The sequence below is a fragment of the Dermochelys coriacea genome, chromosome 2, assembly GCF_009764565.3.
Source record: "Dermochelys coriacea isolate rDerCor1 chromosome 2, rDerCor1.pri.v4, whole genome shotgun sequence".
NCBI classification, from domain to species: Eukaryota; Metazoa; Chordata; order Testudines; family Dermochelyidae; genus Dermochelys; species Dermochelys coriacea.
The window spans coordinates 253,790,482-253,816,545 of record NC_050069.1 but is presented as its reverse complement, the minus strand read 5'-3'; the positions used below and the strand labels follow the sequence as shown (position 1 = coordinate 253,816,545).

The window sequence follows — 26,064 nt, the reverse complement described above, 5'->3', positions numbered from 1 at the left end:
ATACAAAGGAGCACAAAAACTCTGGCTAGTGAAGTGTAAAAATATAATTAGGAAGGCCAAAAAAGAATTTGAAGAACAGCTAGCCAAAGACTCAAAAAGTAATAGCAAAAAAATGTTTAAAAACATCAGAAGCAGGAAGCCTGCTGAAAAACCAGGGGTGCCACTGTATGATTGTGTGTATATATTATACACACACACACACACACACACACACACACACACACACACACACACACACAAGCACACACACTTCCAGTCCTAAATGCACTTTTATCCACAAGTGCATTGGACTCAAGCTTTCATCTTTACTTAAGAAAAATTCCTGTTAAGCACACATCCTAATTTAATTTAATAAAAGGGGTGGATCAACGTTAGTTATTTTTTCTTTGTCTACATTACAGTCATGCCTACCAACATAATGCATAAAATGTGCACTTTTCTTTTTGACTGTTTTTCCAAAATAAATAAATTAATTAATAAATCCCTCCCACCCCCCAAAAAAACCCAACCAACCAACCTGGACACCTAAAAAGAAGCAGAAGTGCAAGTGGCTGAAGCACTAGTTAAAATTATGGTTGGCTATACCAAGAACAGAAATAAAGAAAAGGGAGGGAGGCTTATGAAGGCTTGAAGTAATATTAGTGCATACTATGCTATTTTATAATTCAGAAAGTTTAAAAAATAAGGAATAATTTAATTAAAAGTTAAGAAAAAAGGAACTAGTTTTCTTTCCTTTGGGTAAAGTAATTGGTATTAAACCATGCGGAGAGCTTAATGCAGAGGGCTTTAATTGAAAGAGAAAAAGTTAATAGAAAACCAAAGTGAATTTTGTTCCTGTGATAGCACTAAACCTAAAGCAGAATCCTTATTCAACCATGAAATACTTTTAAAAAATTAAACATTTTGTCAGTTCTAAAATACAAAACAGACTGCTAAAGTCTTAGCTGTCAACTATGTGGAGAATTATGTTTCAAGTTTTACATACAATTTATTCAGACAATAACTGAATGCCTAATATCACATTCCAAAAAAGGCTGTCTAAACAAAGTCAACCACAAAAATGTGTTTTGTTCAAATATAATTACCACCCTTGCATTTTTTTTTTTTAAAAAGTTCAGTTTATCAATAGTGAATGAGTGATTCTAGTATTCACTTACCAACAAATTTCTGGCATTTGAAACACTCTTCTAACCACTCCGGAGTTACTATGTGCTTGACTACTGAAATTGCAGTCAGGAACTTTACAGTACGGGTCACTTTGCTGGCAACTAGATGTGTGCATTTCTGTGCAGATTCTGCTACTTCACCCCCAAGAATGTAGAGTTTCTGAAAGTTAGAATCATAGAATTATAGAAATGTAGGGCTGGAAGGGATCTTCAGAAGTCATCTAGTCCAGTCCTCTGTGCTGAGGCGGGACCAAATAAACCTAGATCGTCTAGATTACCTAATCTGTTCTTAAAAACCTCCAATGATGGGGATCCCACAACCACCCTTGGAAAACTATTCCAGTGCTTAATTATCCTTATAGTTAGAAAGTTTTTCCTGCTATCTAACCTACATCTCCTTTGTTGCAGATTAAGCCCATTATTCTTGTCCTATCTTCAGCGGAGATGCAATAGAATCGACCCCTTCATAACAGCTCTTAATATATTTGAAGACTATTAGGACCGCTCCCTCCCCGACATCAACCAAGTCTTCTTTTCTCAAGACTAAACATGCCAATTGTTTTTTAACCTTTGCTCACAGGTCAGATTTTTCTACTCCTTTTATAATTTCTGTTGCTCGCGTCAATTCCAAACAAACTAGGAACTGAATACTCATTAAAAACTAAAAGTTCTCTCATCCACAGCATCATTATGAAAAACAGCAATATTATGCAATACAAATGAGGTGCCGATTAAATAAGAAACATAGGATATTGGTGGCTGTGTCTAAAATGCATATTAACAAGAAGTCCATCATAAACTCATTCCTGTATCTATTAGGACTGGTTGGAAAACTGAATTTCCATCAAATGGGAAATTCCACATTTTACAATGGAAATTTCTTACAGAAGGAAAAAAAAAAAACAAAAAAAACCCCACATCACGATTTGGAATCATCAAAATATTCCAATTCACTAATGTCCAAACATTTTGATAATGTTAAAACAATAAAATATAAATAAAATACAGCTGAAACAAAACATTTCAACGTTCTCAAAATGAAATGGTAAAGTCAAAATGAATCATTTTGGACTTTACTGAAAATTTCATCAACATAGACATGTTTTGCAGTAATGTTTATTTTGACAAAACTGTATTTTTTGACAGAAAATTGTTTGGCCTAAAATGTTTTGAGCAGGTCTAGTATCTATTAAATAAAAATATATTTTTGGAGACATGTATCCCATACTAATCACAAGAAAATTACAAATAGATTCTCACAAACGCAGTGAAATCTACCGTGGTACAGACTACTGTGAACACCACTATTTAACAAGGAACCAGAATTATTACTATCAAATATAGCTCAATCATGAGCATAGCTGTCCTCAATTCTTCCTGTTTGAACTGGAAATACTTCTCTCCACCCTGAATTTACATTTTTAAGATTACATTAATAAAAATATTAAAAAGGATAGAGTGGGAAGCATAAAGCAGTCATCAACACTACTGCAGCCCAGAGGCTGCATTAGCTGCTATGTAGTTCTATAGTGATGCTCTGTTGATTGCTAGTGGTGGTGGTACTAAGGTAGGCAGACTCCGTGACACCCCAGCAAATCCTCCTCATATCATGCTTACTTGGACGATGTTCAGGCAAAAGTATCTGGGCCTGAGGGAAGATGTGAAAGTTTCATTCCAAAATCAATGAAACACCCCAATATTCACTTCCTGTAGAGCACATATATGCATCTTATAAATGCCAAACTGGTACATCTATGAAGTGTACACACTTTAAAAATCACCTATTTATTTTATGTAGGAAGTTTCAATAGGTTTACAAAATCTATGCCATGTAAATATCGAAAGACAAAACAATTGTACCAACAGTGAGCTTTTGTTTAAACATTATACAATGTAAATGGAGGTTACTCATCTGTAACTGGAGGTACTTCAAGAAGTGTGGTCCCTATCTGTGTTCCACACTTGGGGATGCATGCGCACCATGTGCCTGAGTCTGGAGATTTTTACTAGGCCGTGTCCATTGTTCTGCACATGTGCAGTTGTTCTCCTCATGCTCTGAACCTAGGGTATATGTTGGAGGCGGTCCAGAGTGGTGCCTCTCCAGTTCCTTCTCCTACCACAAATCCAGTTATGATCTACAGCAGAGGGGACGGAGGACAGGTAGTGGAATACAAATAGGAACCGCACATCTCAAAGAGCCTTTAGTTACAGGTAAGTACCCTCCTTTTCTTCTTCGACTGGTGTTCCTATGTATATTCCACATGTGGGAGATTAGCAAGCAGTAGTCTAACAGGAGATGGATGCAAGGATGCAGAAATGACGGCCGACTGTAATACCTCTGTCCCCATAGTTGTATCTGTAGTAGAAGACTGGACCAAAGTATAATGTTTTGTGAAGGTGCGAAAGGAACTCCATGTAGCTGCCCTATATATCTCTAGTAGAGATGCAGTAGTCTAGTGTCACATACATGCAGAAGAGGTTGCTTGCACTCTGGTGGAATAGGCCCTCACCCTCTCTGGGGCAGGGATGTGAACTAATTGATACCAAAGGATAATGCAACCAGAGATCTATTTAGAAAGTCTCTGTGCAGATATAGCTTGACCACTCAATCTCTCTGCTATAGTAACAAAAAGTCTAGGTGTCCACTAATTACCGTTTTTCTTTGCAGATAAATGCCTGTGCTCTTAGGATGTCCAGAGATTGAAGCTTTCTCTCTCCTCAGAGGCATGCAGTTTTGGGGGAAAATATCTGGAAGTGGATGGTTTGATGAATGTAAAACTCTGGAATTATTTTGGTGATGCATTTTGGGTGGGGGCAAGGAGAGACCGTTTATTTATAGGAGGTAGTATATGGTGGGTCTGCCATCAGTGCTCCCAGCTCGCTAACTCTCTTGGCTAATGTGATGGTGCCTAGCAAGGGAACATTCATTGACAGATGAGATATAAAACATGTGGCTAAAGGTTCAAAAGGAGGTTTCGAGAGAAGAAGAAATGAGTGAGTGGTCCCAATGAAGAATTGGCTTCACCAGCGGTGGGAAGGATCTAAGAAGTCCTTTCAGGACTCTAGTTGTCATGGGATGAGTGAAGATAATGTCAGACAATATGATAACCACACTATCAGGATATCCTGGGACCAGATGAGTGGGAGGAAAGCATTGCAGGCCGGGTGGACTGCTCTTAGTTCCAGTAAACTGATAGGCACTCTGGACTCCAAAGAGGTTTAGATGCCTTGTGCAGTATATTTGTCCAGATAAGCTCCCCAAACTAAGAGGGAGGCATCAGTAGCAATAGTTGCCTTAGTTGTAGGTGTGAGGAAAGGAGTCCCCACTCAAACTTTCTCCAGCTTTGTCTACCAGATAGGAGAGGCCAGAAACTTGGATGAACAGTTATTCTGGCATAGACATTGCCTTTTTCTGGTGAGAATATTGACTGAACCTAATTTTGCAGGCAAGAAAGATGAAGCCTGGCAAATGGTGTCATGTGTGTGCATAAGGCCATCTGACCAAAAAGGGAAAGACAAGTTCTGAGCGAAGTCAGAGGTCAGAGAATGACCTGTTTTATGAGCTCTTCCATCACATGGAATATCTTGATAAGTAAATAGGCTCTTGCTGTAGTTATGTCCAAGGTGGCTCCCATGAAATCTATGGACCTTGTGGTAGTCAAAGTGGACTTTTCTTGGGTGACACTAATTCCAAAGGAAGATAATAAATGGAGCAGGAATTGGGTAGCCAACTGGACTTTCTTGTATGATCTGCCTGTCATAAGCCAGTTGTTAAGTTACAGGAAGACCAAATTTCCACTTATCCAAGCTGCCACCACTGAAGACTTTTGTAAAGACCCGGGGTTCCGCAGCTAGTCCAAACTGGGCTCTGTATTGGTAATTGTCTTCACCAAGAAGGAACCTGAAAACCCTTCTGTGGGATGGGTGAATATCTATATGAAAATTAAAATTCAGCATGGTCACACTGGAATCAATAATTACCTCCATGGAAGAGGGCAAACTATTTAACAAACGGTTTGCCCTCTTACAGAGAGGGAATTATTTATGCCAGTGTGATCATGTGGAATTTTAATTTTTGGATGAATAATGTATTTAGTTGGCATAGAATATAAGAATCAGATTCCATCTCCCATTCATTTTGTGAACTAACATGTATGAGGAGTAGACTCCTTTCCCTTGATGCTGAGATGGAACACTTTCTGTGGCTCCCTAATGGAGAAGGGAGTCCACTTCTTATGCAGAATTTCCTCGTGTGACTAGTCTCAGCAAAGGAGCCGAGAAGGAAGTTTGTGGATAGGGATTGACAGAAACTTGATCAGATAGCCATAGTGAATAATTTCCAGCACCCATTTGTCTGTTATGAAAGCCCTCCATTTGTGGGCAAACTGGATATGGTGGCCTCCAAAAAACTGAAGGGTAGGATGATGTGGCATCAATAAAGGATACAGGTCTTAACAGTCCCATCAAAAGAAATTCTTTTGGTGAGAGTAAGGTGTGGCAGTTGATGATGCAGGAGCTGTATACCTTGGCCTTTGTATTATTTGTTTGTGTGGTGGTTCCAAGGAGCACTGGTGGTAAAATGACTGAAGAGGTGGTCTGTACCATTGCTTATGATGGTTCCTCTTAGGTTTATGGATAGATACCCAGACAACAAACTATTGTCCTCAAGTCCTTGAGAGAGTGGAGAGATTCAGTCTTTTCATTGAACAGGTTGACTGTATTAATGGGGAGATCTTGAATGGTACTCTGCTCCTTGCCAGGGAAACCCAAGGATTCAACAGGAATCTCTCCTCAGGACAATGGTCACAGCCATCCCTCTGGACACAGTGTCTGCAGCATCTACTGCAACCTGGAGAGAAGTTTTGGGCACTAATTTTCCTTCATCAATTAAGGACTGGAACTGAACTCCACCTTCTGAGGGAGCTTGTCCTTAAAATCCAACAAACTCTGCATAATTAGTGACGTTGTATTTAGGAGGAAGGGCCTCAATTTGAGATTCTAAATTGGAGTGAGGCAAAGACCTTTCCTCCTAGACGGACTAATCACTTGGCACTCCAGTCCGAGGATGTAGTTTTGGGGTGCTGCAGCCTGGATTTTTCAGTGGCTGCTTGTACCACCACAGAGTTGGATGATGGGTGAGAGAATAGAAACTCTGTCCCTTTAAATGGAACAAAGAGGCGCTTCTCAGCACTCTTTGGGGTGGGAACACAGGAAGCAGAAGTTCTAGCTAGATCCAGGATGGCCTTGTTGATAGGGAGGGCTACTCAACTGGGACCCAAAGGTTGCAAGATATCCAGCAATCTATGTTGGGACTCCTGAACCTCTTCAAGCTGTATCTGGAGCTTGGACACCACGCTTTGTAGGAGCTACTGATATTGCCTCCAGTTATCAGGCAGAGATGGTGAAGATGGGATAACTGCCTCATCTGGAAAAGACAAAGAAATTGCTCCTAAAACCATCGGAACTGTTGGATCCAGTTCAGCTCAATCTTCTATATATTCTGATGGGGCCAGTTGGTGTTGGCCAGGTGATGGCATGTAAGGTTTGTGTACTGATGCTGGGTAATGCCTGTATAAAGGATAAACCAGCTGAGGAGAACCCTATGGCACTGGGTACCACCAGTTTCTCAGAAAGTCATATTTTGATTACAGGATGAAACCTTGATCTCTCTAGGCTCGTTTCTGCATGTTAGGGTGGGGCTCTTCTGGAACCTCTGACTCATCAGATGAAAAAGCTGGATCCTGAACTTCTGGCAGAACCAATGATACGGTACCCAGGTTCAAGGGTGGGAGAGAAGAGAGACTCCATGACTTCAAATAGCTTCCTCTTCTGCAGCAGTTATGTCTGTGAATAAAGGCAAACCTGAGAGTAGGGGGGAGCGAGGAGAGGGGAGAACAAAGATGTCCTCCAGAGAGACATAGGTCTCAGACCATCTGGGGTATGGAGAGAATCAGCTGGTGGAACTGTCGGATCCAGTGTTTCCCTGGTCACATTGGAAGCTGGATCCCTCCAGGGCCGGGATGTTATTGACAGAGTATGATCTGGATGTTAAAGGGAGTGGCGATGAATGTTTTTCTGTCAGCATATCAGAACCAGTCCTGGAACAAATGGATCCATTCTCCTTCGTGCCACTTTCTCCCGCTGAGGTGGTTTACTTCGGCCTTAATCTTTAGGACCCGGGGGCAAGAACTCTCCCAACTTGAAGGGGTTGGGGGGGGGTGTCTTTTTTTCTTTGGGGCAGCCTTGGAAGAATGTTGTCTCTGTGCTTGTGACAAGGCCCCTTACTCTCATGAGAAGCCTTCACCTTAGGCTTAAAAAAGTCTCAGTCTCGAGCCTTGAGCTTATGCTTGGAGAGACTCTGTTGACTAAAGGTGATGTCTAGGGAGTTGTCCTTAGCCCGGATCTGACTGAGATCTCATGGCCTTTTCTATCAGATGTTTTCTAAGTCTTGACTCGCACAGTTCTGGGAGGGAAGGAGCAACAAATGTTGCACTTAGCCAAGATGTGAGCCTTGCCTAGGCTCTAAAAGCAGTGCTGGTGTTTGTCACTCACTGAAAAGGAGCGGGGGACGAGAAACACAATTCTGTAACCCTGGGACTCTGGGCATAATCCTAGCCTCCCGTGGATGATTTCCCCAGGATGGGGGAAAACAACTAACTAACTACACTAGTACTTAACACTGAAAGAGTAAAGAAGTAAAACTATTTACAATATTTATACACACACTGAGGCAGACAAAGGACGAAATTGTGGACACAGAAGATTTTGACTCAGGCCATGCGACGATATGAAGGAACTGGAGAGGCTCCAGTCCCCACTGCCCCTTATACTCTTGGTTCAGAGCACAAGAAAAACAATTGCGCATATGCAAGTCAATGGACGCTACTACTAAAAAGTCTCTGGACTCAAGCGTGTATGTACCCATGTGTGGAATACACCTCACTGGGCTAAAAGTTATGAGGGAGGTCCTCTTCCCTGAGAGGGGTGGGGCTTAGGACACACCCCTCTGCTTGGCATCTCCCATTGGTTGGCTTAGGCAGGGATCCATTTAATGTGCTTGCTTTTGAGACTCCAATTCTGAGGAGCCTATCTCTCCGCACGCATTGTATAACAAGCCTAAGCACCTAATTCAGGCTTTGAGAATCCCAGTGATTTTCTAGGCATTGTCAGGCATGTTGAGGCTGAACATCGCTACACCTAAGTTCATTTCTGAATCTAGCTCCAAGTACATAGCAAGATTCAAAGAAGGACTGGACTTTTATATGGGTAACATTAATTGTTAAAACTCTGGATATTCTTAAGTTTTGGAATGGATATAAAGCCTCATGCTTTAAAATGTAAAACAATGTCTGTGAAAAAGCATGATTAAACATTCATGGGAGACTTGAAGTAGGCAGATGTGGGGTAATCTTGCGCCTTTCTCTGAAGCATCTGGTTCTCTACAGAGTCAGAGACAAGATACTGCACTAGATGGACCTTGGGTCTGATTCAGTATCATAATTCATATGTTCCTCACCTGAACTTGGTCATTTAATTTGCTATTGGAGGTACAGAAGGTACCCCCACCCCTTTGAAAATGAACATGAGGAAAGAAAAAAATTAGACACAAGCATGAAGTACTTGAGTAAGGCTAACTTGGATAGAACTAGCAAATAAAACTCAATTTATCGAAAACTATACTCTCTCTATTTTAAAACCATTCCCTACAATTCTCTCTCTTTATATCTATTAGGCCTGTTTGATAAAGTCTTGTAGACACAAATTAAACTTGATGTATTACGGAAAATAATCTAAAGTTGCTAAATGTTCCAACATACTGTGCATAAGTGACAAATATGAAAGTCACCTTGATATACTGCTGGACTTGTATAGGCTCAAATCCTGTGAAGAGCACCATTGGGGTCAGTTCTGGTGAGAGCTTTTTAGTAGGTGGTGGTATGTCCTCAATTCTACAAAATAGAAAAATACAGGACATCATGAAGACTGGGACCAATGTTTTTATTTTAAAACCACTGAAGCACAATCTTGCAAACTTTTACTCATGGGACTACTCGCACAAGTAAAGGTTTGCAAGATTTATGACTTTTTGATAAAAGGTTGCCAACCTGAGAACAAGATGTGTTTAAGCTGGTACAAGGCACAGACTGAGCACAGTCCTGACCCAGTGGAGGTCAGAGTGTCTCCAAAAAGGCTTCTTAAGCTGCAGCACTTTTCCAGAAACATATTGGATACCCTGGCTGCTTTTCTTATTTACACTTGTAGATAAAGTTAAACATTTCACCATTATAAAGGACTGAAGACTTTACACAGTGAACGGCAGAATGATTCCTAGAGAAAAATCACCAATGTCAAACCAATCATCCAGCATGGTTTTAATCTAGAGTTAAGCATTTACATTAACAGGCAACATATTGTTTGTGCCATGAATGCTAACCCTTTAGAAGTCTCTGTCTCCAAAACTGGGTCGAGCAATTGAGCAGAGTGAAGAAATCTCTCACAAGATGATGTAGTCTCGGATTCATGAAAGGCTCATGAGTTCACTTTTTAGTATATTTAAAAAGAGGCCTTTGCAATTATGATGTTTTTATGTGAATATGTTGTTTCCATTTCACTTTCTTTTGTCCATTCTCTCTTCCCTTCCCAATCTTTTCTATGTTCTCTTTGTTCCTTTGCCTTTTTAAATCCTTTTTTCAGTTTTGCTTTCTATTTTTTACTTCCATGTTTTCCTCTCCACTTCTCATCCTGTTTCCTCTCACTGTTTCTGCTTTCTTCCCTTTACCTGCTTGTGAAGCCCCCAGTTCTCTGCCTCTCTAATTTCTCCCCCACAGTTTCTCCAAATCCTCTCCTCCCCTCTCTCTTCTAGTTCACTACCTGGGTGTGCTCTCTTTTTTCCATCTCCTCCAGTGCATAGTTGGCAACTAGGGCTGTCAAGAGATTTAAAAAATGAATCACGATTAATCCTGCTGTTAAACAATAATAGAATACCATGTATTTAAATATTTTTGGATGTTTTCTACATTTTTAAATATATTGATTTCAATTACAACACAGAATACAAAGTGTACAGTGCGGACTTTATATTTATTTTGGTTACAAATATTTGTACTGTAAAAACCAAAATTCACCTAATACAAGTATTGTAGTGTAATCTCTTTATCATGAAAGTTGAACATACAAATGTAGAATTATATACAAAAAAACCCTGCACTCATAAATAAAACAATGTAAAACTTTAGAGCCTACAAGTCCAATCAGTCCTACTTCTTGCTCAGCCAATCGCTCAGACAAACAAGTTTCTTTACATTTGCAGAAGATAATGCTGCCTTGTTTACAATGTCACCTGAAAGTGAGAACAGGCACTTGCATGGCACTGTTGCAGCCGGTGTTGCAAGGTATTTATGTGCCAGATGCGCTAAAGATTCCTTTGTCCCTTCATGCTTCAACCACCAGAGGACATGCGTCCATGCTGATGATGGGTTCTGCTTGATAATGATCCAAAGCAGTGTGCACCGATGCTCGTTCATTTTCATCATCTGAGTCAGATGCCACCAGTAGAAGGTTGATTTTCTTTTTTGGTGGTTTGGGTTCTGTAGTTTTCGCATCAGTGTTCCCCTTTTAAGACTTCTGAAAGCATGCTCTAACACCTCATGCCCCTCAGATTTTGGAAGGCACTTCAGATTCTTAAATCTTGGATCGAGTGCTGTAGCTATCTTTAGAAATTTCACATTGGTATCTTCTTTGTATTTTGTTAAATTTGCAGTGAAAGTGTTCTTAAAACGAACATGTGCTGGGTCATCATCTGAGACTGCCATAACATGAAATATATGGCAGAATGCAGGTAAAACAGAGCAGGGGACAAACAATTCTCCCCCAAGGAGTTCAGTCAAAATTTCATTAATGGACTATTTTTTAACGAGTGTCATCAGCATGGAAGCATGTCCTCTGGAACGATGGCTGAAGCATTAAAAGGCACATGAATCTTTAGTGCATCTGGCATGTAAATATCTTGCGATGCCGGCTACAACAGTGCCATGCAATACCTGTTCTCACTTTCAGTTGACACCGTAATTACGAAATGGGTAGCATTATCTCCTGTAAATGTAAACAAATTTGTTTCTCTTAGCGATTGGCTGAACAAGAAATAGGACTGAGTGGACTTGTAGGTGCTAAAGTTTTACACTATTTTGTTTTTGAGCGCAGTTATGTAACAAAAAACCCAACATTTGTAAGTTGCACTTTAATGATAAAAAATTACACTATCGTACTTGTATAAGGTTAATTGAAAAATACGATTTCTTTTATCATTTTTACAGTACAAATATTTGTAATAAAAAAATAATATTAAGTGAGCACTATACACTTTGTATTCTGTGTTGAAACTGAAATTGATACATTTGAAAATGTAGAAAAACATCCAAAGATATTTAATAAATTTCAATTGGTATTCTATTGTTTAATAGTGCGATTACTCGCAATTATTTTGTTTTGTGATTATTTTTTTGAGTTAATCGGGTGAGTTAACTGCGATTAATTGACAGCCCTAGTGGCAACATGTAGAAAATTTTTGCCAGGTACAACCATCTTACTAAGTAAGGGCTTCGATGGTTCCAGGCTGACAATTAATGGACAGTTTTGTGGACATTCTCCTAAGTTTTTTTAATAAGCAAAGGAAACAGAAGCCTGTGCAAAAGGAAGTTAATGAGCTTTTGTCACTGGTTGCCAGTTATTCTTACCTTGCCCGTTTAGAAGAAGGCTGAAGACTTGATTCATTTTGCTTTGGTTTCAGGGGCAATCTCACACCCTGCAATTAGACCACCATACATTTGTGTCTGAAGTAAGCACAAACTTTCTGATTAGCCATCCTAGTTTTTCTGTTTCACAATAAAACATTTAATTCCTATATTTTAAAGCAGCTGTTCTCAACCAGGGCTCTGGAGCCCCTGGGGGGCCACGAGCAGGTTTCAGGGGGTCTGCCAAGCAGGGCCGGCATTAGACTCCTTGGGGCCTAGGGCAGAAAGCAAATCTGTGCGGTGCTGAAGCCTGGGGCCCCGAGCCCCACCACTGGTTATTCAGCTCTTGCTTACTAAAGAGTATGGTAATAAAACTGAGATAACAAATAATTCAGAACAGAAAAGATAAGTAAAGTATTTTGTGTGCAATGTGAAATTTTATCTAAATGCCATCTGTTGTACAACTGAACTGTATATTCATTGTGCAAACTAGAATTAACATAAAATAAAGTCAAACGTGAAATTGTTAAAAGCTAGAGAAATGCTCGTCTAACAATTTTCAAGATCATAAAATAGGTTTATTTTATTATACATTGACAAAAAAGGAAATTCAGAGTGGAAGTTGTCACTTCAACCTTAATTTTTGTATTTACATTAGTCTAAATAAAATAAAAGAACTTTTACATATTCTACAGTATGGACTGCAATATGAAGAAAACGTGAGGAAAATGTGAAACAGTCAGTGATTCTAAATTTCCTTGCTTTCGACAGTTTACACTACAGTCTTACCACATTTTTTAATCAATACAACTTTTTAGAACATAATATTCTTAAATAAGATAACAAATGCCTTTCATTTGGTACCAAGTCCGTGATTTTGGGACTTGATATTGTGTACTCCTAACAGTACTCGAAACCAAATGAATGGAACAATTCTACCTTAATTTTGAGCAGTATAAATATTATGCATTAAGGCCAACATTTTCAAAAGCGACTAATGATTTTGGTTGTCCAACCTGAAAAGTATTAAAAGGGGCCTCAGTTTCAGAATGTGCTGAATACTGATCCTCAGGTGCCACAAGTACCCCTTTTCTATTTGCGAATACAGACTAACACGGCTGCTATCTGAAATCTGAAAAACAGAATCCTTTAAGAGGTTTCAAGTGGGCACTCAAAATTGCTTGGATTTTGCAAAATGATTTCTTTTCTTTTTCTGCTGAAGCATGAAAATAAATTAACATGGAGAACATTATCAAATACAGCAAGGAGACTTTTTAAAAAAATATATACTTTTATGCCCATCCTAATTTTCACCTACTCTCTCATACATGGATACAACAAAGCCCTAGCAATAAGTAGTTGAAAATACAACTGAAAGACTAAGTCAACATACCATTAGTAGCTCTGATGATACCTTTAATGGCACTCTCCAAGCATCTACAAGAGATGAAGAAAAACCATATAGGACTGTGTGAGTAATTTGTTACAAAAAAGATATGACACAGTCTAACATGACTGAGTACAGTCATAATTTTGTCCAGTAGGCTAATCTCTGTGGTATACAGGATATTGTGAATGGAAATTCCCACTTACCGAGGAGGTTTAAAATTAGATGCTGAGTAGGAGAAAGTGGGTCCTGAAGATTGAACACTGTATATCGGCTATGCTGAATCTGCCGTAATGCTTCAAAATTTCCAAGCAATATATCGCAAAGCCACTGTGCGTTTACACATGGTATCCTCCATTCTTTGGCTTTCTCATACTTTAACCCAGTAGGCCTTATCGTGCAGGGAGAGAGGGGAAGAAAATATACACATTAGTAAAAAGGTACTTCCTTCATTAAGTTCTAGAATACCAACATTCTCTTTTCAGCCTACTCTGTGGATATTTTTTATTGGTAGTTGCAGCCAAATAACTGTTTTTCCTAAGAGATGTTTTTGCTATACATGTGAATGGTTGGTGAGCTAGAATTTCTGCCCAGAACAGAAGATCTAAAATGGCTCTAGTTGAAGACCTTTTAACCAATCAGTATTAACCATTTACTTATAAATGGCCTAATAACTGTACCCTTTCTTTAAAAGAAATAACTTTACACTTAATGGCTCAAAAGTTAGCTTTCTAAAGTCAGAAGTACAAAATTGTAATTACTATAATAGAACAGGACGTAGTAATATAATTAATAAAACTGGGCATCCATACTGCAGTTGTCTAGATCACTCCAGGAAAAAAATAATTAAAACACAAGTGCCTTTATCATGAAATAGCTATAAATGAATAACATATAGCAAGAAAGTCACTAACATAATCAAGGATAGTTTTGTAGCTAGACTGGAAATAGGTTACTGAAGATTTGAATGCTGTTGAAATAAACCACTTACTCTTTACAGATGAGAACTGTGTTGCTGCGACACAGATAGCCTGTGTATTTGGCCCCTGCTAGGTAAGCCATTAGTTTGAGATCATCTCTGTCACTATCAACAAATCCTGTCACTGAGATAATCTATTGTAGAAAAGAACGAAAGTTATAAATAATCATCATAATAATAAAAGAACTAGGCAGTATTTACACAGATGCACACAGAGGTTGCAAATAAGTAAGATTATTCTTCCCTTGCCTAGTGAACTTATCAGCATGTCTCAATGAAATGGAGGTTACTTATTGTAAGTGGAAGTTCTTGGAGAGGAGTGGTCCCTATATGTATTCCACACATGGGTACACATGCACACCGTGCACCTGAGTCCGGAGAGTTTAACAAGCAGTATCCGTTGGACTGCACCGGCACAGTACGTCTCCTTGTGCTCCTGAGTGAGGGTATAAAAGGCAGTGAGGGTGGATGCCCCCCACCCAGTTCCTCTTCTTATCGCAAATCTAACCAGATCCAAAGCAGAGGGGATGGAGGACAGGTAGTGGCATGCAGATAGGGATCACATATCTCAAAGAACTTCCAGGTACGTTAAGTAACCTCCATTTCTTCTTCTAGCGCTGGCTCCTATGTATATTCCACACGTGAGTGAGTGAGTGGCAAGCTGGAAGGGGGTGTGAGGAAGCCAGAAGCAAAGATGCTTTCAATAATGTAGATCCCACTGCTGTATCTGCAACAGAGGCCTGGACTTGGGCATAGTGTCTAGGAAACGTGTATGGAGCTGGCGGCTGTACCTATGTCCTGCATTGAGAGTTCCTGCACAGATGCGATAGTGGTGGCTTGTACTCTTGTGGAGTGGGCTGTGAGATAGCCTGTAGCATTCGACAATGAAGCCAGAAACCCACTTAGAAATGTTTTGAGAAGATATGGCCTGACCTCGGGATCTCTCTGCAATTGCAATAGAGTGTTTTGGTGACTTTCTGATAGGTTTGGTTCTTTGAAGGCAAAAAGCCAGAGCATGTGGGATGCCAAGGGAGTGAAGTCTCTTCTCTTCAGGAGAAGCATGGGATTTTTAGAAAAAAAAGACAGATAAGTGAATACACTGGGTGATGTGAAATTGAGAGATAACCATGGGGAGAAATTTAGGCTGGAGGCAAAAGGACAGCTCTTCCTTCTGAAAGACCTCTAGGGAGGATCTGCCATGATGGTTCCCCATTTGCTGACCCTTCTGGCCAAAGTGAGGGCCACTAGAAACACTATTTTCATGGATAGGTGGGACATGAAGCACGTTGCTAAGGGTTCCAATGGTGGTCTGGTGAATTTTGACACCACGAGGTTAAGATCCCATAGCTATATAGGTTTAGTAACTGGCAGAAAGGCCTCAATGAGACCTTTCATGAATTGTGTCATAGCTGGGTGGGTAAAAAGAGTGCCCGGCTACTGGAGGGAAGAAGGCACTAATGGCTGCAAGGTGGGCTTATAACAAGCCAATCAAAAGACCAGATTTCTTTAGAGACAGGTGGTAATCTAAAACAATCAGGATGCTTGAAGTGACTGGGTAAGACCGACTGTGCTGTGTAAAGGTGGAGAAATGCTTCCATTTAGCTAAAGAGCAAGTCCTAGTCAAATCTTTTCTACTTTGGGTAAGTGTGGCTCGAACCAGGGAAAGAACAAGAGCATTCTACTTCCAACGGCCATTCAAACACAAGGCCTTGGGGTGGAGCGAGCTCAGCCTGGGGTCTTTGATTCTGCCCCTGTCCTGCATTAGGAGTTCTGGGAAGGGGTGGAGCTTTACTAGAGGGTGGGCTGACATTGGCAGAAGCTCTGGGAACCAAAACTGTGCCAGTAGGGTGCTAGAAGACACTAGCCTTGCTGCACCTCTTTCTCAGGACCTGTGGAAGCAGGGGAATGGGAGGAAAGGCATACATGAAACCATTCGTCCACAACAACAGGAGAACGTCACCTTGGAAGTCATGGCCTATGGCTCCCCTGAAGCAATATGGGGAAGGGGTTTTTTGTTTGGGACGCAAAGAGGTCCCAGGAGGTGTGCCCCATTGCATGAATGTGTCTGTCAGAACAGGCAGTGGATTTCCTACTTGCAGTCCACCTAGAAGTACCTGCTGAGGTTGTCTGCTAAGGAGCTGCGAATACCTGGGAGGTATGCTACCTGGATAGGAATGTTGTGCCTGATGGACCAGTTCCAAGGCTGACTGCTTTCAGACAAAGTGGGAGAAATCTTGCTTCTCCGTTTGTTTATGCAGACGATGGCAGTGATATTGTCTGACATCACTTGGATATGGAAGGCACGTATGAGTGGGAGGAAGGCCTTGTATGTGAGGCGGACTGCCCACAGTTGCAGTTATGTTGATGTGTAGTCTGGCCTACTGCGGGGTCCATGTGTCCCGTCAGTGTTATTGTTCAGGTGGGTGCCCTACCCCAGAAGGGAAGCATCTGTTACAATGGTGTCAACAGGAGTGGGAGTAGAGAAGGGGGTTCCCATTCTCATCTTTTCTAGGTTCGACCGCCATATGAAGGAAGTGATGATCCTGGAAGGAATGGTCACCTTAGCATTGATGTGGTCCTTGCTGGGCAAGTAGACTGAATTGAGCCAGGCCTATAGGCACAGATTAAGCCTGACAAAGGGTGTCACATGAGTGGCCTCACCGGGATAGGCACATTCTCACTGTAGTCCTTGGTCTGCAGGATATAAGAGAAATCAGGTTGCACATCATTTGAAATCTTTCTGCAGGGAGGAAGGAAGGCATTTGTAGAAACAGAATCCAATGTTGCCACAATAAAGTTGAGCATCCTCGTGAGGGATAAAATGGACTTTTCTCTTTTCAGACAAATCCCCAGGGATGCGAGAAACCGAATGAGGAATTGTGTAGCTAACCTGACCTCCCATTGAGAGCATCCTACCAGGAGCCAGTCTTCCAGATATGGAAAAACTGTACAGCCCTGAGGTCTCATCCTGGCTGTCACCACGGAGGAAATCTTTCGTAAACACTTTGGAGACTGTCACTAGTCCAAAAGGGAGGACTTGGAATTGGAACTGCTCTTGACTCACCCTAAACTGTAGGAACCTCCTGTGGGAGGGGTGAATGTCTGTATGAAAATATGCATCCTTCATGTCGACAGCTCCTCCTGAAGATGGGGAATTATTGCTGCTAACATAACCTGAATCGCAACTTCTGAATGAAGATGTTGAGTTGCCAAAGATCCAGAATGAGTCTCTATACTGTGTCTTTTTTGGGCACTAGGAAATACAGAGACTATAACCCTCTTCCTTGATTCTGAGGTGGGACCTGTTCTATTGCCCTTTGGTGTAGTAGGGATTCCACTTCCTGTTAAAGAATCACCTCGTAAGAGGGGTCCCTGAAGGGAGACCAGGAAGGGGGTTTGTAAAGACAGAAAGAGATGAACTTTAGAGGATGCCTGATGGATGAGCTTCAAGACCCAACTGTCTGTCACGATTAGCTCTCAATTGTGGGCAAAAAGAGTAAGATGGCCTACAAAAGTGGCAGGAGAAGGGGTATGTGGCACCAATGATGGTGAGCATGGATCTAGTGTGGATCCTATGAGGGGGCTGTGAATGGGTCACAATCATGGTGGTAGAGAGGGCTGAAAAGCAGAGCCTCTAGTCTTCTGTTTGCATGGAGCCTTGGCAGGACATTGGTAGTAGAAAGCATAAGGAGGGAGAGGCGGTCTTGGTTTATAGGTCTAACTCTGGTGCCTCCTCTTTGGAGCTGGTGTGTAGATCCCCAGGAAGTGGAAGGTCGACCTCGAGTCCTTTAACGAATGAAGAGTCTCATTGGTTTTCTCATTAAAGTGTTTTGACTCGTCAAAGGGAAGGTCCTGGATAGTATTCTTTTCCCTGGCAAAGATCAAGGATTTCAATCAAGAATCCCTTCTCATAACCATATCAATGGCTAAATTTCTTGATGCTGTATCCACTACATCAACTGCAATCTGAAGGGCTGTTTTTGCCACTAACTTGCCTGCTTTAGAAGGGAGAAGAATTGGGATCTGTCTTCGGGGAAAGTTTGTCCTGAGAGGCTACCAGCCTAGAGTAGTTGCTGAAGTTGTACTTAACTAGCAGGCCTGGGAATTGACAATGCAAAATTGCAAGCAGCAGAAGACCTTTCTCCCTAGAAGGTAGAGTCTTTTGGAGTCCGTATCTGATGGCGTGGTCCGAAAGTATTGTGACCTAGTCCTTTCTGTAGCCGTCTATATCACCAGGGAGTTGGGGGCAGAGTGGGAGAACATAAATTTGTCTCCCTCTGCCTGAACAAAATAGCCCCTCTTGGTCCTCTTAGGTGTGGGGGCGCAGAATACTGGGATATGCCAGAACAACCCTCACTGGTTCCAATAAGGCCTCGTTAACCAGAAGAGACAACTTACTTGGGCCCTGAGGCTGCAGAATGTTCAGCTGTTGGGGGTGTGGGTCTTGAACTTCCTCTAGAGGTATTTGGAGATTGTTAGCCACTCTTTGCAGCAACTCCTGGTATTTTCTATGGTTGTTCAGCGGGGTTGGAGAAAAAGGAGAGACTGCCTCACCTGGGGAGGAGGAGGAGATTCCTGTTGTGGTTCTGGTTCGATATCCTCCTCCTATACTGAGGGATCCAGACGTTGGCAAGAAAGAGAAGAGTGGAAAGACCCCGGGGTGGGTCCTGGGCATCTGTTATAGGGATCCCACAGTCCCCAATAGTGCCAGAAGGAGGGGCCATTTGTGGGGAAACCCAGGCGATGGGGTACCATCGGTCCCTGGGGAAGTTGTGTCTATAAGGGTAGATCACCTGTTCAGGCTTGGCTTTCTCTAGGGAAGCAAACTACACTAAAACTATGACTATACTAAATCTAAGAAGAATAACTATTTACTATTTTATTTACAGGCTCTCCTAAAAACTGAAGAAAAAAGAGAACGCTAGATTCAGACTGAGGCCATGTGGCGGTAAGAAAGAACGGAGAGGACATCAACCCGCACTGCACTATTATACCCTTGCCCAGGAGCACAAGATCTACTGCATATGTGCAGGCCATTAGACACTCCTTTTTAAAATCTTTGGACTCCAGGCACATGGTGCGCATGCATACCCACATCTGGAATACACCTAGGGACCAGCACTGGAAGAAGAATATACAAATTATTCCCACTTTATAGGTGGGGAAAACTATGGCCAAGCAGTGGAATCACTTGCCAAAGGCCACAGGAGGACTCAGTGTCAGAGTTAGTACTATAACTATGGGATTCCTATCTCACTTTTGTGCTAAGTCTACTGAACTATCAATTCAGTTCCTTCTTTGGAATTATATACATTTCTGGGAAATAATTTTTGTTCTTGGTCGCTTTTGAAAGAAAGCCACATCATCATAATTGTGATAATGAAGCCCTAAACAGTAAATTGCCAAGATGTGTGCAAGCCTTCTTTTGTAACTGTATCTTATTGCAATCCTTGGTATTTCTCTCACAAGTCCTCATTTGTATATCTATTTTGATAATTATACAGGTACAGAAATTCAGATTTGCTGTAGCCCAAACAAACGCTGCAGTTGAAATTAGGTATGTTTACAAGGAATCCTGGCAATGCCTCATATGTTGCATCATGCCTGGAGCGGGGTCCATGTCCATGTCTTTATTAGTTGTCTGGCACACATCTGACAAGGGGAGGGGAAAGAGGGGTAATTTTAAGAATCCACAAAACATATCAAATTTATAAGCACAAAAAAGAAGATGAGAAGTGTAAATTAATTAATGTCAAGCAGAAATTAAGAAACCATAAAGCAAAGAAATAAAAACTCTTCAACCACCCCCAAGTCAACATGTGTAAAGTTTGAGCGTGTGCAAGATCAAAGTTACAAAATGAGGAAACTACCAGATCTCTTGAAATCGAGCCATTAATTCTGAGAACTGGCAACTTAGTAGTCTAAGGTTGTCTATAGTTTTAAAACCCACGGTACAAAGTCTCAGAGCCCACGTCTACAGACTTGGGCTTCTGCTATGATGCTAAGAACAGCAATGTAGACATTACGGCTCAGGCACTGAAACCCACCCTGGGCTTCAGAGCCCAAACCTAAACGTCTACATAGCTGTATTTAGTCACGTAATGCAAGACCAAGTCTGTCAACCTGAGATCTGAGACTTGCTGCCACAGGTTTTAAAATGCAGTGTCAACATACCAATAATGAGAAATGACAGCTATCCAAGACTACTAAAGAATGCTACTTGTGAACCAAGAAAGGATTGCCAGGATTCCTAGGAAACAAACCTAATTTCAACCGCAGTGTTTGTTTGGGCTACAGCAAACCTGAATTTCTGTACCCGTATACTTAATAAATTGTTATTTATGCATATTATAATACATTAGAAGCAATGGGTCCAATTCTCAGATACACTAAAGCCCTTTTCTGCAGCTCTAGCAGTAAAAAGGAGTCTCAGAGGACTGGAAACAGACTCCCAAGAATGCCCAAGCATAGGGTGCCTCTTCAGCAGGTATAAGGGCTCTACAACAGCATTTCTCCCACTCCCACATGCCATGGCTGTGGCACTGCAACTGTTCTCTCCTTCCTAGGGCTCTGAAACTAAACTAGACTAATTTACACCAGGAGCACAGCAGGACCCTAGCTTCCTCAGAATACGGGGAGCACAAAAGGTAACTTCAAGCTGATTTTGCTCCCTTAATATACTCCTGGCTCAAGTGCAGGTCCACAGTAATGAGATCTGGGACCAATGAGATCGGTTTCTATACTGCAATGAACTGAAAAGTACTGACTGACTACTTGATTTCTTGCTGTCTAACCCCTATGAAGTCCTCATCTACTTTTCTTCATTGAGAATGCACTCAAGATTAAAGTAATATTTTAACATCCAAATTAATAGCTTGCTTTTGGCCTTTACAAATCCTGCTTCAGGCATCAATGCAAACATTAAATTCTGCTCATTGAAAAATTTTCCAGCCTTTATTCCCAGTTAAAAGAAAGCATCATCCTAATATAGCTATCTCCTATGCTACACGTCTCTCCTTACTTGAATTCAAAATCTTCTCATAAAAGTTACAGGAACTGAAACTACTGGTTTTGGCCCCAATCATGCAAACATTACTCAGTGACTTCACATACAAATGTTTGAAGGATCAGGACCTGTATGGGGAAAGTTCAATTTCTTGTGGCGAGTTTTGCCGTTAGTGTTAATGAAAGTGATGCAACTAAGATGCCATCCATTGCACTCATAAAAATATCATTTCTCAACCTTAAGTATCAAAATCCAATCTCTTGAGTTTGTGGATGGTTCGTTATCAGTCAAAGAAGAGGTTTCATTATTCTTTTGGATCCTGCAAATTGGGATTTCCCAATGCTGAGCATTAAAAACCAAAACATAAAAACTGCTACAGTTGCAAGAACATTAGCATCTATGAAGTTAGAGAAAAGTTATCACAGTCTAGTGGTTAAAGAACAGGGGACCTAGATTCTAATCTCGATTCTTGCTGTGCGATCTTGACAATTTGCTTAATCTCTGTGCCTTAATTTCTTCCTGTGTAAGAGGGAGAACTATTAAAGGGTGTTGTTGTGAGGCTTAAAACTCATTAATGCGTAAAACACTTTGAGATCTATGGATGGTACACACCAGAGAAGTGGAAAGTTCTAACTACCACTTATAATAACAAGAGAAAATCCTTTATTTACATGTATCTGAAGCCAATTCCACCATTGGGAAAAGGAGTCCACATTTTACTTCAATTAGGTATTTTCTGGATATGTAATAGATACTTAAATGCTGCCCCAATACAACAAATATTCAATACTCAGTGCAATTAAGCTTCTAAAGAAAATGCTAGTTTTTTTAACTTGGGGGTTTCTTACGTGCTGAGAGCATGGTTTTCCTCCTGGTGGGAATGCCACTGGAAAATGAAGAGCTCGATGTGGTGGTATCATTTTCTTCTTCTTCAAGATGGAGTTCAGCCAGTGTGCTGTGATGCACCTCTTCCTTTCTCTCACAGCCTACCAACACATGTATATACAGTTAGAAGTTGTTACTCTAGCTTTAACCTATATTAAAAACAGTATGCTAGGACACCCATGTAACCCATTAAAAAGGTGTATTTTGCTCTTTTGAGCTCCCAGAGGATATACTTCTTTTCCCCAGCCCTTTAGGTGCCCTCTTTCACACTACATCTCCTTCAGACATACTATGAACACTAGACCTGGGTGTTCCAGAATATACATTTTATTTCTCTTGTAATATTATGGAGGAGCTGGTCAAAGGAAACTGTTACTTATAGTAACTACAGCTCTTTGAGATGTGATGCAGATGTGTACTCTACGTAGGTATGTACACACCCAGAGCACCAGAGCCAGAGATTTTGCCTAGAAGTACTAGTTGGGGGGTGAAGCTCACACCTCCTGGGTGTAACCCTTCCCCTGGCTCCACGAGGCAGCACGGCTGCAACCCTCCTCAGTTCCTTCACACCAAAAATCAATAGACTCTAATGCAGAAGGGATGGAGTAGATGTAGAATACACATTTACATCACATCTCGAAGAACCACTGTTACAGTAACTGTTTCTTCTTTGAGTAGATTCAGACGTGTATTCCATTTAGGTGACTCACAAGCAGTACCTGCAGTAGTTGGGGCCTGGCATCCACTTAAACAACGACTGCAGGACTGCTCTAACAAAGTTTGCATCTGCTCTGGATGCCGCAGTAATGGCATAATGGTTGGTAAATGTATGCACAGAAGACCAAGTGGCAAACCTGCAAACATCCAATTCTGAAACGTCACTTAAAAACAACATTGACGTAGACTATGTCCTCACAGAGTGAGCTCGCACCCATTGAGAGGGCACAGCTCGTGTTATTTCATATGCAATCTTCATGCAGGAAGTTATCCACCTGGAGACTGTCTGTGAAAAGACTGCTTGTCCCTTCAACTGAAAAGGCAAAGTATGAAAGGGTTTAGTCCTCTTCAGATAAAAGGAGAGACAGCGTCTAACATCCAGCGAATGAAGACACTGGTCCTCCAAGACTGAATGTAGCTTGGGACAGAAGACAGGTAGATATACTGGTTCAAGTAAAATTGAGACACCACTTCAGGTGTGGCCAGAAGGTCACTTTGTCTTTAGAGAACTGCATGTAAGGAACCGACACCAGAGTCAATGGTACGGAGACTCTCAAGTTTCTACGCAGTACCACTGAGCGGTCTGAAGAAAGTGCTCCATTCTGTATGCTGGCAGTGGCACAGTGCCGGTCCGTACTCTTTTTAGACAAAGAAAAAGAATCTCTATAAAATCTGGAGCAGTCCTGACTGCTCTTATGAGACCTTTTCCTTGTGAACTCGAGGAGGGCAAATGGCTTCTTCATCTCTTGGGAGAGATGCCAGCCCTAAAGCAGGGAGTGGCATTACTCACCAAGCCAAAGGGTGACCTCTGATCCAACATGGGCCTCAGTGCTCAAACAGGCCTCAAGGCCTGCTCAAGGAGGTGATGCCTAAAGGAAAGGTCTCTAGCCACCTGAGTCCTTTTAGTGAACAATTTACAAACTGAACACCGCTCCTTGGCGTGACCCTCACCCAAACAGAACAAGCACCTTGTGGGGATTACCCCTCCCCCCAACAGATGGGCAGTGTTTGAACCCTGGTGAGGGCATCATCCAAGGCAACTAACTATACTAACACTAAACAGGATACTAACTATACAACCATATACAGAAAAAGCTCTCAGTAACTGAGAGAGAATTGTGATGTGAAACCACAAAGAGCTCTGATTCCAACTCCCACTTGTTGAACTGAGGGGTCAGTGCAACACCATTATTGGTGCTGCTAGGCAAAATTTTCTGGCTCTAGTGAGCTGGTTGCATGCACACCGAAATGGAATACAGTATGTGGCTGCATCTACTCAAAGAAGAACTCTGTAGTTAAGATTTGTGTTCCATTCTTCACTTAAAAGAGACAATCTATGAAAAACAGAGCAAATCCTCCTCAAACTTACAGCACTTACTATTTGAGTAGAGAATGAATTTTCTGAGAATGTACAGGTAAATCTATTAGTTAGCTTATGAGTTCAAATATTAAATTAAAAACCAGGTCCCTTGAAAATTTACCATTTGTATCAGTCTTTTCCTTGTCCCATGTGATTTTAATAACGGAACACAGACTCTTCAAACTTTCCACATAAGAAAAAGTAATTGAAATCTTATTCATGGATTCTGTTCCTAGACAAAAAGCTATGGTAAGATGCAGTTATGGCTGAGAGTAAGCTAAGGTAAACAAATATTACAAATTACAATTATCCTAAAACTGAAAATTATAAACCCAGGAAATTCAGAGTGGAGGTTACACTTAAAGGAAATCCAAAACATGTTAAGATAAGAAATGCACAACTGAAGCGCTCAACCATATCCCATAGAGGCACCACACAATAACCCTATGTAAGCATTTTAGTGTTTGTGGTCCTAGATTAAACTAATTTTAAAGGAACGTTACACTTTATTCATGCTTTTCCTCCCCTTAGGGTGCCAGAACTAGTTGTTTAAAAATCATTTTTGAATTTTGATTAACCCCCCTTCCATATTAATTAATAAAATAATAGTAGAACCATTTCTTATAAAGCCTGTTAAAAGGAGGATTGAGAGAAACAGTGCCAGTATACACTCTGATTTTCTCTTGTAGCCTCTGTAGCAAGTATTAGGATTGTGTGCATTTATTTTTGATTAAAAATAGAATGTAAAATATATGCGTTTCAATGCAAATTAGGTGCAGCTCATGTCTCCTGACAAAAACCCAACAAAACCTACAAAGTTTTACTTTGTATTATAAATTATAAAATTTATATAATTATAAAATTAGTTGCAATTTATATAATTTAAACATGTATGTATATTTCAGGATAAATTGGTCTGGATTTTATGTACAAGTACAGTCTAACTGGTAGATTTTTTGTTGTTGTTGTTGTTGTTTTTTTTGTTTTTTACAGTAATGGAGTTCCAAAAAGGAATGTAAGTTTTATACTGTATGGTTCCACTTTATCACTTATTTTCAATTGTATGTACAAATCACGTATCTGCTGAAATACTGAACATTGTAGTCTTACTTATAAAACAACTTCCACTTAAAAGGAAAATGGTGAATTAATGAGATCAGATCACAAGTTGTCAGAAAGACAAGCACACAGCAGGTTAAAGAAATAATAAAAAAAAAATGTAAATATTTAATCTAGAACTACTCTAAAAATCTACTTTCTAGTCTTAAATTGCAGGGTCTCATAATTTCTCCAATTCTTTGTATTGATACTCCACACTGTGAATCTAAAAACTGTGACAGTTTCACATATGATGTCAACTTCTTTCCCTGTTGGAGCTATGAAGTTATTAATATGGTGACAAATCTTGCAGTCTTTACTGAGACAAATTCCCATAAACAGCAATGGAATGTGTTTTGTGTTAGTGAAAACTGAAGAACTTGACCCATAGTGTGTTATTTATTCTGTACAACAAAACCTGCAAACACTGACATACTTCAATGATACTTCAGTACATGAGCATGTGTCAACTTATGTTATTAATTTTGCTTACCTGAGCATACATATTACTGACTTGGCTTTCACAGAGAAGATGCGTACATCTGCTTGTAAGTGTAGGGTCCACAGTGCCGCCATGTGCTTGAATGATCTGGTAAACCATTAAAACCAAATTTTTAATTAAAATGTTCGTTAACCTAACAAGCCCACAGTTCCAAACAGAGTCCTCTGCTTAACAGACTTCATGTCAGTGGAGTGTTTTTACATCTTAAGTGCTGGCCTCAGTTAAAAAACAACA

The 26,064-nt window shown here is 40.7% G+C and overlaps 1 protein-coding gene across 5 annotated transcripts in view; it reads right to left on the bottom strand.

Annotated features, from left to right (window-relative positions):
* PAXIP1 (PAX interacting protein 1) overlaps positions 1 to 26,064 on the bottom strand; it is a 93,593-nt gene that overhangs the window by 14,044 nt on the left and 53,485 nt on the right. For 4 of the 5 annotated variants that reach the window (XR_005291213.2, XM_038390989.2, XM_043509653.1 and 1 more), the window contains 8 exons: positions 25,822 to 25,917; positions 22,117 to 22,254; positions 14,275 to 14,396; positions 13,490 to 13,674; positions 13,290 to 13,333; positions 11,900 to 11,967; positions 9,013 to 9,115; positions 1,158 to 1,326 (listed from right to left, as the gene is read on the bottom strand). Coding sequence is in view for 4 of the 5 variants with exons in the window: in XM_038390989.2 (XP_038246917.1) it covers positions 1,158 to 1,326; positions 9,013 to 9,115; positions 11,900 to 11,967; positions 13,290 to 13,333; positions 13,490 to 13,674; positions 14,275 to 14,396; positions 22,117 to 22,254; positions 25,822 to 25,917 (925 nt within the window). In the remaining variant the exon portion in view is untranslated. Of the gene's footprint in view, positions 1 to 1,157; positions 3,302 to 9,012; positions 9,116 to 11,899; positions 11,968 to 13,289; positions 13,334 to 13,489; positions 13,675 to 14,274; positions 14,397 to 22,116; positions 22,255 to 25,821; positions 25,918 to 26,064 lie in introns of those variants that run through there. The other variant, XM_043509654.1, reaches the window with a different exon arrangement.